The 12,725-nt window shown below is 43.2% G+C and overlaps 1 protein-coding gene across 3 annotated transcripts in view; it reads left to right on the plus strand.

Annotated features, from left to right (window-relative positions):
• Nucleotides 1–9,967, plus strand: part of ETV6 (ETS variant transcription factor 6) — a 134,083-nt gene extending 124,116 nt beyond the window's left edge. For all 3 annotated transcript variants that reach the window (XM_061476372.1, XM_061476370.1, XM_061476371.1), the window contains 3 exons: nt 2,986–3,128; nt 5,025–5,125; nt 8,691–9,967. In XM_061476372.1, the coding sequence (XP_061332356.1) occupies nt 2,986–3,128; nt 5,025–5,125; nt 8,691–8,796 (350 nt within the window). In that variant the 3' untranslated portion in view covers nt 8,797–9,967. The remainder of the gene's footprint in view (nt 1–2,985; nt 3,129–5,024; nt 5,126–8,690) is intronic.
• Nucleotides 9,968–12,725: the final 2,758 nt, after the last annotated feature.

Consider the following 12,725-nt stretch of genomic DNA (forward strand, 5'->3'; position numbering starts at 1 on the left):
TGGCCACACTGAGGTGAACATGCAGCCCTAGCGCAATGCAGTGCACATTGTATGTGCAATTCCAGTCAGCTGTCAAGAAGCCATCAGCTCCTTGAAACTTTTCCAGGGGCCATGGTAGAGAGGATATTAGGGGTCTGCCATCCCCATCAGGAAGACTTATATTTATAGCACTGGAAATTTTCTAGAGCATAGTTACAGTAGTACGCTACTGATTAAAAATAGCATAGCATTGCAAATAATGAGGTGAAAGTAAAGTTTAGGGTAAATCATATCTCTGTGTAAATATTAGCTATAAGTTGCTATAATTGGAGAGTGTCTGTCCTGGGCTTCACATTCAGGACTGTGCCAGAGCTTGACATTGACTTGCCTCTGCAGGAGCTCCATTCCCCCAGCTGAACCCAGGGAGAGCCACTCCTGCCAGGACTAACAGCAATGGCAGAAGTAAAACCAAATGACTGATAACTGGGATGCCAGATTCCTGCAGCACTCTCCCAATGGGGCCATACACCAGCCAACCACCTCAGCAAACTTTCATCACAATCCAAAAGTGCTGTTTCAACAACAGACCCACAAGTCCTTCCTCTCTTCCCTCAGATTTCTAATAAATTCCTGCCTTGGCCAAAAATATGTCTCATTTTTCCTTCACAAATATCAGCTAAGTGAATGTTTTCTGATTTGAACCTGCTCCCATCAAGACAGACCTCTCTTGCAGATGAGGTGGGGCCAGCTTTAGACCGACCCACCACCCATGTTTAGGCCAGTACTGCCCAGTGATTGCCATGGTGATGATTCACTGCTGATCTAGGGAATTGCATCACCTTTACGGTTGATTTTAATGAAGGACTGCATAGAAAGAAAGCATGGAGATCTTTAGGAAAAGCTGGTTGAGAACAGTGAATTCAGCATGAACCATTGACCTAGTCTGTACAGGTTTTGTTGCTAATTATCACAGATTACATGGGATGATGGGAAAAAAAGGTAGTTTTTGGAATGCAGGAATATTATCAACTCTGATCGGCTGATAAAATATGCCGTTGGGAGTCAGAGAAGGAAACTAAAGAAAAAGGAAAAAGATAGATAGATAGATAGATAGATAGATAGATAGATAGATAGATAGATAGATAGATAGGACCCAAAACATAATTCTTTTGTTGTTTGGGTTTTTTTGGGTTTTGGTTTGAATTAAGATTGTTGCATTAAAAAATCAGTCTATGTACAGCCTTTCATTGTGAGTTGTGGAATGAAGTGTCAAGGAACTACTTACATGGCCCCTTACTATCCTATTATCTGAGCACTTCCCCACATTATTAAAAGGCACAAAGCAGTAGAGCAATATAATCTCCCTTCCCTTGTTCCGTATATATTAAATTTAGAAAAGAAGGGTTTTTTTTCTAGTACATGCATGTCTAAGAGACTAAGTGTATGTGTTTGTGAAAGATTATTGATGGAAAGGTGATGGAAGAGCTGTGTTTTGTGAATTTGTGAGGGGAAAGATGACAGAAATTGAGACTTTCTATTTCATGCTCTTCTACAGGCCTCCTGCATGGTCCAGGGAAAGTCACTTGTACCACACCGCACAAGGGGTTAGCTGCAGCAGTGTTTGGCATTGCAGCCAGCTACCTACTTGATATCTGCAGCCACAGAATAGGTGACTGGCCCACATATGTGACTTCTGATGGGGGAACAGGGAAAGGAAGGCTTCTCTGCATTGTTCTCTGTAGGACTGGTAGGGAGAGTCTATAGTAAGGGCACTGGCAAAGTAAGCTCTGTTTTAGAGACAGTACAGGTTTCAGAGATACTCTGTACAGTTTGAAAATGGAAAAAAAATCCATAATGTTAATATCTCTAAGCATTTCAGGTATGCTCATTAAATGTGTTACTCATATCCCTTTTCAAAAAGCATTTTATATTCTCATATGGAACATGTCATCATCCCTATTGTAACACATTCCTAACCCCAGACAGACAGACTTGAAAAGGAAAGACGGGCTAACAAGAATCCAGCTTTATCACCTAGAAGCTGGATGTCTTTGGTTGCCTGCCTTTTACTTACCTACTCTTAACAAGTCATCTCTCAGAGATTGGTATTTCTTTCAAAGTAAAATGCAACTGTAAGTCCATCTTCGGGATCTGGACAGTTGAGCTATAAAACCCCTGTTGTTTCTGACAACAGCAGAACCCCCAGCTCTGTGCAATTCACTTTACATATTTCATAGTTGCCAGTTATTATGCTGTGCTGTGCACACATACACTGCAAGCAGGAAGTAGGAGCAGCTCAGCTCTTGGCTTCCTCGATCTCAAGAGACTGCCATGAAAGTGAAAAACACTAAACTAAAACCTAAGTATCTGTTAGACCTTTAATTAGCGACCTAAGGAGTGTTTGCCAAGAGGAAATTTGAATTCAATTATCCAAATAGAAAGTATATAACCTCTCAATAGCACTCAAGTAATTACAATACTTGGTTTTTTTTCTCAGAAACCTTAAAAAATAAAACAAAAAGCAAATTAAAAAATGGTAGATTTTATATCGTGTGGAGTATACAAAGGAAAGCTGTAACACTGCCCATGTTTTAGACGTATTAGGACAGAAAGGGACAGCCTCAAGCAAGGAAGAGCAGGCTGCAGGATTCTTGATTTCCTCAGTGAAAGAGCCAGCAACATCATCAGGGCCAATAGTGGTAGTTTTATGTGCATCAGTACAACAATAAACACACAACTAAGATGAGCAGGTCATCTTATACAGCTTTTAATGTGATAAAGATGCTCAGTTAGTGCCAGAAGGATTGGGATGCATGAGAAGAGGCTGTATATTCCACTGCCTTTTGCAAACATTGGTCTATACCAACCAAGCCATTTCAGACTGCAGCAGCTGTTTCAGCCCTGATCCCAACTGTCCTTTCACTGAACATCCACCCAAAAGTTTCCAGAATTAGTCCCAAGGAAAAAAAAAAAAAAATCACTATTTTCTTGTTCCTCTCTTCACAGACTGTAGATTGCTTTGGGATTATGTTTATCAGCTGCTTTCTGACAGCCGGTACGAAAATTTCATCCGATGGGAAGATAAGGAATCCAAAATATTTCGGATAGTGGATCCCAACGGGCTGGCCCGGCTGTGGGGAAACCACAAGGTAAGGAAGCAATGAAGTTTTCCTCCTGCAGCACTCCACTTCTCGTAACATCATAGGATTCACTTACAAGCAAGGGGAATAGGAAGAAAGCATGTGCGTATAAACTACTGCTGTAAAGTTATAATCTTTCATTCTATGCACATTAGAAATGTAAAGCATCCAGCCTCGAGCACTAAAACCTACCTTTCATATACAGAACCTGGTGGTTTGGTTTAAAGGCATTTACCTATAAATGCATTTAATTATAAAATTACAAGGAGTGCAGGAATTAACGGTCCTTCTCTCTCGAGGCACCTCATTTCTTCGCAAAACCTGACGCTAAGGGTGTTCTGATCAGATGTAGTCTGTATATTATGTCTCAGTAGGAGCTTTCTCTCTGTGTTCCTGTCTACACCAACATCCAGATTTCACACACTGTCCTGTGACAGACACTAAATGCTGCAGTATTACGTATTTTCTGTTGAGAGTGTAATTCTGCTCTGTCCTCTGGAAAACAGTTACTGATTTTTGCAGTTTGGGGCTGAGTATGTATGGATTACATATATATGTATATATATTAGTATACATAGCCTAAAATCTTGATAAGGTCAAGATTTTCTCCTGTGAGTCAGTGCTTACAAGAACATCTGTTTTAGAGGTCTTGAGCTGCAATACTGGGAACGGAGAGTTCAGATTTTACCCAACCTCAATGCTAATAATTGGGCCTTGCCATCATGTCTCATGCTGTGTGTCTAAAACTGAAGCTGCATGAGCCACTTGGGAAACACAGTGGCTTTTTAGTATGTAAGAAATGGAAAAAGCACACATGGTATTTCAGGGGGCTTCCCAATGAGCAGAACCTAGATTTTGCCAGACAAACAGCTTTTTATGTGGCCTCCCTTAGCAGAGTTGATGGCCAAGGCAAGCAGAGGTCTGCTCTTAGGTGACATTTTAGACATGGCAGATCAGTCTCATTTAATAAATCCAGTTCAACACTACAGTCTTCTGCCTGATCTTGGACTGTGCCAAGCCAAACTCCTAACATGGAGGCTCACAGAGCAAAAGCATGCTTCTACTAGTTTGGCATGTTTTGCCCATGGCAAGGCGGCTGCTTAATACTCGTGCAATCATGGCTTTGCCGGTATAGTTGTCTCTCTGATGGAAGTTTTTTTGCCAGCATAGTAACCAGTGCTTGTTGTACCAGAAAAATGCTCTTCATGTAGACATAGCCTAAGGGACTGATCCTGCTATTCCAAGTCAGTACTATGGGGGCTGCCCACACTGCCAGTGCCTTGTGACACTCAGTGCTCTGACTATGACATTCGGGTCAGCAGTTCCCAAAATGAAGGGGAGGCTCTGTATAGAAGCAGATGTACAACCTAATGGGCTTCTTAATTTACACCCATATAACATGAGAAGTAGTCTCTCTATCTCCACAGTGCTCTGTAAGCATTAACTAGTTAATGGAGGGGAATCCCAGAGGAACAGAGCTCTTGGCAGGGATTGCTGACAGATTCAGTCTATTAGCCACTGTTCTTATGCTTTTACAAAAGGTGGTTTTCATTAAGAACAAGCCTGTCACGTCCCACTTGGCATCAGCATCTCCCTCCATCTAATGGCTCCTCTTGTGGTTGACGAAGCCTTTTGTTATCTGTGATCCAAGAAACTAGAAAAAAATCACTTGGAATTTTTGTTTTTTCCTTGGTTAAATTGCCCTCAATGAAAAGAGACCCATAAAAATCTGGTGATGAGGGCTGGAGGGGCAGGATGGGCCTGCAAAGGAGTGGAACATGTAATTTCTTGAACTCACTTGGTTACTTTAGCTAGCTGTGATAGTTCTGCAAGTCCTTTTGGGGCTTAGGAAGATTTCAGTGAATCATCTCACCACATTTTTCCTTTTTCTCTTGAAAAAAACAGAACAGAACAAATATGACTTACGAGAAAATGTCCAGAGCCCTGCGCCACTACTACAAACTAAATATTATCCGGAAGGAGCCAGGACAAAGGCTTTTGTTCAGGTAATCTTTTCTTTGCCTTGTCTTTCTACAGGCGATTAGTTTTTGAAGATGGAGAATGGAATTGTGTGTGGGATACTTCATCGCCACAGCTATAACACAGGTGACAATGGGCATACATTTGTAAAAGCTGTCTAAACCAGTGCTTCCCAGCTTTCAAGGCAACTGCACCAATTTACAGAAATATGAGCCTCTTTCAATGATCAGTGGAGTCAATAGAAGTCTTTTCACTTGCTTCAAGCAGGCTGTGCCATTGTTTAAGACCTTAGCTAAATGATTAATGATCTCAGCCGAACTGCTGGAAAAGCCACTCCAAACTGACTTCTCAAACACAGCTGGTGGTGAAAGCTAAGCAGCCATCAGGCATTTCCTCAAGTGCTTTGGCATCACAGAAGAGAAGTGCTGATGACCATGTCTTCAGCAGTGCTGCCTACAAGGAAGAGAGGGACCTGTAGGAGCTGTTGATAAAACCTAACACATTGGATGGGATGATACAACCAAGAATTTAGGATGTAATGTCTGAAACAGCAATAAAGCAGGAAGTTACTTGTACAAACTTGAGTGTGGCTGGCAGAGAGTGAGAGCACTCCAGTTCTCCTCATACAAGACCAACGAGTCCTGATGCGTATGTCTGACCCAAGGAGCACTGAACTCAGACCAAAGACTTAGATGCCATCAAAGTCACTGCTTTGATGTCAGTGGTCTGAAGCTAGTAATGTGCTTAGAAATGGTATTGATAGGAAGACAGTCTGTTTTCTTAAATAGCTAACAGGACTGCATGAACACTCAAACTATCTACAGCTGAAAAGGTTTCTGTGAATGTCTTGTTTATGATGTCAGCTCTTAGAAGGAGATTTAGATGGGGAAAGGAGAGTGAAGGGAAGAACGAATCACAGGCAAAATCAACTGCATGATATTTTTGTGGAAAGTTAAAACAAGGTTGCTCCATCAGCAGCAGTACCAAGGGAACCTGTATCACTATGGCCTTATGTGAAGACTCTGCTGCCCTGGGGGAATTCTGTGATGCTGAACAGCGAATGTGCTTATCTTGGAGCCTGTCCTCCAGTAAGGGCACAAACAAAACAGGAGTCTTCTCAACCAGGCTGCCTATTTTCTGAAAACTGTAGAAACTTAATACCCTTGGAGACCTCAGTTCCTCTGTCAGGCTTGCCCAAAATTGACCAACAAATTCAAAGGTCACCAGGGAGCATAAAACATGAGCATATAAACCTCATTTCCTTCAGAAACTGGAAAAAAAACAACAAAGCATTTTTTGCACAATTCCCAATAAAAACGTTTTGATGTTGTTTTCTTAGACCTATTTATATCTGAAGAGAAAAAGAAGAACAGCTGCAAAAAATCAAGCCATTAATATGTCTTCCTTGGCTATTTCTCACAAGCATAGAAATAATAGGAAATATGTCTACAAGTAACATGAAGACAGTTCTCTTATGCAGATATCTGTACAGAGCTGTAAGTAAAATGGGGTTAGAGAAGGATTTCTAATAGTTTGCCTGAGTGTCGTCTTCAACAGAAGATGTCACAGGTACTGTTTCTGCATTAGCTTGTCGTTCGGGGTTGATTTTTTAGATTTTAATCAAATGCTATTACAAATACTTTGAGTTCCTTGACATGATTTAAAACACAGACCAGAAAGAATACCTGAAGCACACCAGCCCATTTCCCACATGGTTTAGGAAGCAGAGCAGACAGAAGGTAGGGAGGGCAGTGGAATCACTCTCTGTTTCAATTTCCTCCTCCTGCAGGATCAACAAGACAAGCCCAGGGTTTAAATCAGGGCACAGTCTGGCCCGTAGGCTTTGGTGCATTTTCACTGTGTAGCCAGGGACTGATTCACCACTTGTGTATGCTCGCTTTTGACCACGGTAACACCATTTATATCAGCAGCGTTCTTCCAGCATACAAATGGGAGTGACACAGCAGTGAGTCACAGCCCTCTTTTCTTTTTTTTTTTCCCCTAAATGCATATGTGCACATGGTTTCCAAAATTAGAAGGGGTGGCAAAAGGTTAGTTCCAGGCTGTGCTATGCATTTGCTGGGAGACTTCAGATTCTTCAGTCAGAGAGCCTTCAGCTTTATAAACTCAGAGGCAGAAGAGGAGGCAAGTCTTGCCCACAAGCTTCAGCAGTGATTTTTCTGGGTCAATGATAGTAACAAAGCTCCTGTCAGTTCGTTTTGTTTTCACTGGGGCAAGGGTACCGAGCATATCATCAACCTGAAATAAAATCAGCTCCTCTGATTAACACATTTTGTACTGCTGGATGTTAGCCAGTGCATCGTTAATGGAAGACTGTGAAATTTTGTAACACGTCCAGCATAAACATCTTTCATCCTAATTTCTCCAGAAGTACTTATGAGTTAGGAAAGTGATTTGTGTTTAAACTAGGATTTCATCCTTCCTGTGCCACACTCTCTTCCTATGCTATTAAATTCAGAAAGAAAAAGCAGAGCTTTTCCGTGCTATCTCTGTACAGTAGTACACAAAAGCATCCTGGCAAAGATCAGGACTGCAGACTTGATCTGCAGGCTGGTGGATGTCCTTTCCCATTTCCTACTGCTGTCATGCCTCCCCAGAGGCAGTTTCTGTTTCTAGCCCCATGCAGGCTCACTGCATCAAGACATTAGTGCTAGGAGCCATGGCATTCATTTACAGAGGATGCTGCTTCATTATAATTAGGCTTGCTACAATCACACAGGAAGAGACTATCTTTGCTCACAGTTCCCTAGCCCAAAAGGTTTTTCTTTCAGGGCTTTTTCCATTTCCCAGAACTTGTTCTGACTTGGTCCTTGGCTTTTTCCACCCCCAGTCCTTTGGTGTTTCATATTCTCTTCAGTCACCTACACAGAAGATAGCACAAACCAGTAGCCCTCTGCTTCTCCACACCTTGCAAGTGCTTTTGCTGTGAAATATGCTGGCCATAAAGGTCTTGAATGGTCTGTCTCCAGACACTGTAAATGAGTGTAGCTGTGGCATGCTAGCATCTTGAACAACAACAGCAGACAATACAAGGGAGAAAAAGGAAATACCATTTTTTTTTTAAAGGACTGTGGGGTTTGGTTCGAATTTTCAAGGAGCAGGGGTAAATGCATGTGAAGTTTTTGGTTTCCTTTCAAGGTGCAGAGGAGGGAAGACACCAGTGGGCTGGGGAGACACCGGGAAATACTCAGGACTATTCATCAGAGACTGTATTGGTAGGAGGAGGGGCAATGAGTTCTAACTTAAACAGGGAAGAATTAGGTTAGGTATAAGGAAGAAGTCCTTCCCTGTGAGGGTGGTGAGGCACTGGCCCAGGTTGCCCAAAGAAGCTGTGGCTGCCCCATCCCTGGCAGTGTTCAAGGCCAAGTTGGACGGGGCTTTGAGCAACCTGGTCTAGTGTGAGGTGTTCCTGCCCGTGGCAGGGGGGTGGAACTGGATGAGCTTTAATGTTCTTTCCAATACAAACCATTCTGTGATTCTGGGAGCTGTAGAGATGTAGATGTTCATCAACATCTTGATGAACGTAAAAACTGAGACCACTGGGAAATCACACATTTCTGTGTTTTGCAGGTTCATGAAGACCCCAGATGAGATTATGAGTGGCCGAACAGACCGCCTTGAGCACCTTGAATCCCAGGAACTGGATGAACAAATATACCAAGAAGATGAGTGCTGAAGGGAACTGGTGCACCGCCTCTGTGGGTCTGTGGGAGAAACATCTGCCCGGATGGCTGGCACTGTTTGGGAGGCGAAGCAACAACACAGAAGCAGTACTCGGGGTCGCCGCTTAGCTTGAAGATCATGCAGGACCTGAAGCACCTTAACAAAACAAACTAGCAGGCTGAAGTGGTGCTGGCAGAAAAGTAAAGGGGAGAAAGCCTGGACTTACGCACTACTTCACTGTTCCTACAACGTCTCCCTTGAGTTCTTTCTTTCCTTTTGGTTTGTTTCAGTTTTGGGTTTTTTTTTTTTGTTGTTGTTTTTTTCCCTAATAAACATGCAGTTTGACTTTCCTTATCTCACATAGGACAAGACGTCAGATTATGCTTTTTGTTTTTTAGAAGGCTTTCCTATGGAAATAGAGTGCTCTTATTTTCTGTGCAAGTCCCATGACATAACACCGCATAAAACAACAGCAACACAAGAAGGGATTTGCTCAAGGGTTCCAGTTTGCTTGGATCAATTTACATGTGCTGCCACTGGGAAATGTGTTGAAGCTACCAAAAAAATTTACCATACATACCTGTCCAATGAAGAGGAGTCACCCTTCATGTGTAGGCTGGGATATCATCCCAGCATAGCTTGGGCTCATGAGCTTTGCGAGTGGCTATTAACTGCTGGAATATGGACCAAAACCAATCACCTAAGTGCTCCGGGGAGGAGAGAAATAAATGTGACAAACCTCTGCAACAGACTGATGTTGACATTTTCCTTCCCTCTAGCAAGGAAGTGATAGAATGGAGCGGGGGGAGGGAGAGCAGGGACAAATACATATATATATATGTATGTATATAAGCATTTCATATATATATGTATATATATGTAACCCCTACAATATTGACAATATATCCACAATGCAGAAATTCAGCTCAATGCTTTCTATAAAAAAGAAAAGGCTGGAGCTTCTGTAGTTACAAAAGGGAGGGGTGTTTCTCATATCTGCTAGCAATTTTGGGGTGAAAGGTGAAGGACTGTTCCTTACATAGTAGGGAGAAGGCAAAGGGACCCATAACATGGTTTGTGTTACTCAGAAACCTCTTCAGGGTCATTTTGCGCTGCTGGAGAGGTAGGTGATACACCAATCTGAAAACTGATGGTAGGCAACTAGAGACCAAATAGCTGTACTTCTATCTAGTGATTGATTTTGGCTTTGTTTTGGGATTTGTTTTCTTTCATGCATCCCACTACCTTCCCTCACCCCACAGCGCTGCCATCGAGGGAGTTTGTCTCAGCTTGCCCATTTCTGACATGATTTAAAAGCCAAGGCAAAAAGAAACCCTACAGCCATGTTGCTTTCTTGGGTTTTGGTTTTGTTCAGGTTGCAAGGTGCCCCAGTTTTTACACCCCTGATTTGGTTTGCTGCACTGAGGGTGATTTGCATGAGGCAAGGAGCTGTGCCTAGTTTGGTCACAGGAAGCTCAGCAGTCCTTGATGCCCAATACTAGAGAAACTACTGGGTTTTCTCATTTCACATTGCTTGAATCACTGTGACAGGAAAGTCTGTGTTGTCCGGCGATCTGTTGTCAGTGGTCCTTTTAATGGAAGGAAGATGTAGCAGCAGAAGTGATGCTTGCAAAGAGAGAAGATGTGTAGAGAAACTGTAGGAACCACATGGTGTCTGGAAAAAAGCACATCCATACCAGGCCATTAAAACCAGAAGGCTTCTTTTATGGGAATGCACATACTAGACATGGAAAAAAAAAAATCAATGGGCTAATCTAATCCATTCTAAACCAAAAAGCAATGTACATTCCCATAACAGAGCCTTTATCAGTTATTAAACCAACACGACATTTGATCTCACCATGTGTTTAACAAGAGGGTTTATCCAGGAAAAAATGGCACTGAGCAATGAGTAGTGTCCCCAGTGTTTAAATACAGATAGTCCAGTCTCACAGGAGACTTAATACTGAGTCACAGGTCATATAAGGAACAGCTTTGTTAAGGATGTAGATAGGCATCATATGAGGAGAGATTTCTCCGAGTGAGTATCTGATGAGGAAGGATAGGATGTACATCTCTCCATCAGCCTTTCCCAGCCACTTTTCCCTTAAATCGCAGTCCGTATGTTCCAAGTCACGGTACACCATGTACTTGACTTTTTCTGCCTCAAGAAAAGATGTGGGAATGTGTATCAGAAACATGGGTGGACCTGATACCTGTCTCTGTTGTGACTGAAGTCGCTGGAGCTCGTGAAGTGTGAGATTGGGAAGCACTGAGGGACTTCAGCGGTCACAGATCCGAAGCTAAAGGTCCCTTGAAACCAAGGAATTACTCTGCCCCAGGCTTAAGGGCACCCAAGTTGTGGCCATGTCCTGGGAGCTGTGGTGAGAAGGTGTGGTGAAGAGGTGAATATGAATGACAGATGAAGTGTGATTGGGTGTCAGTGCAAGGAAGTATCCTTTACTGCTGTGGTCTTGACAGCTGCGTGACTGCATTAATTTATTGTGGCTGCTGCAGCTACTGCTGAGATGGTGAGAACTAAAAAAGGTGACAAGACCTATATAAAGTGCTCTCATGAGCTGCAGGTTTTTGTCACTGCTGCAGTGACACTGCAAAATACAATGAGGGGCAATCCACCAGTATAAGCCCATCTGCTCACTGTGTATGCTATCAAAGTTCATCCTCAGCACTGGGTAAGATAGGAAAAAAGCAAGGAATCCTGAAATCACATATGTTATACCATAGGGAAATTTTCTAGGAGGAATTTTGTAGAAGAAATATTCACCTTTACCAAAAATGCAGTCACTGCCACCTGCAGAGTCTAAGGGGAGAAAAAAGTGGTGGTGGTTGAAACTCTGAGTTCACACATAAAGGACATCTTAAGACAACTTCTTCTCCATCACAACCAGAGAGTTCTCTCAAGGCTGACGCTTGTTGGAATGAAAATAGCCTTCGAACCTGGAGCAGGCAGATCCCACAGAGGATCTTCTGGCTGGTGCTGTCCCCTGCCTCCTGCCAGGCCTGCACCGAGTGCCCAGAACTGCAGGGGCCTGGGACCTGTTGTGGGAGCTTCAGGAGTTCAATTGCTCTCGGGTGTTGGAAGCAAGGGTATCAGATATGACTAAAACAAGACAATAACACCAGGATAGAGCAGCTGTAGTAGACAGATTCCCATCTGCCTCACATCCCAGTGGGAGATATGTGGAGTGCAAACACAGAATTGATGTACTAAGCTAAAGGAACACCTGGCTATCTGGACTAGCAATGGTAACGCTGTCTTACCACCAACCCTGACACCCCTCTTCCCTCCCCAGTGTCTGATATCTCAGTGTAGAATTTGCCAGCAGCAAAGCAACCAAATTTTCTGCCTTTGCCACCAAAACAGGTGGGGAAAGGAGAGTCTCGTACTTGGAGATATGCAAAAGCCCTCCAGCAATGGTCCTGGGCAACTGGCCCTGCTTGAGCAGGGGGTTGGACCAGATGACCTCCAGAAGTCCCTGCCAACCTCAACACCCAGCTAAAGATCTTCACAGTGTGCAGTTAGGTGGGACCTTCATTGCCATCATCTTGCTGCAAGTCTGAACAAGCCACAAGGCCAGTCAGGCAGGACATGCTGCAGTTCCTCACACAGCAGGACATGCTCTTGATGGCAGGGCGGTTGGAACTAGTTGATCTTAAGGTCCTTTCCAACCCTAAGTATTCTATGGTTCTATGATTGTATGACTCCATGACTCTATGACTTTAGTTTGAAACCTGTTGCCTCTGTATCCAAAGAACACTACTGGAGCCCTGCCTGTGAACACTAAGTTGCTGCCACCATCCTCAGGTTTCAGACTCAACGCATGCATCCTTTACATCTCCTTGTCAGGCTGCACCCATGTGCAAATCCAGAACGCAGCAGTTTGAGGTCTTCTTTTTTTAATAAACTCCTAGTCTGTTTTC

Source organism: Pezoporus flaviventris, unplaced genomic scaffold (assembly GCF_033815535.1).
Source record: "Pezoporus flaviventris isolate CSIRO_AGI_PZ_B2104156 unplaced genomic scaffold, CSIRO_AGI_Pfla_v1 ptg000096l, whole genome shotgun sequence".
NCBI classification, from domain to species: domain Eukaryota; kingdom Metazoa; phylum Chordata; class Aves; order Psittaciformes; family Psittacidae; genus Pezoporus; species Pezoporus flaviventris.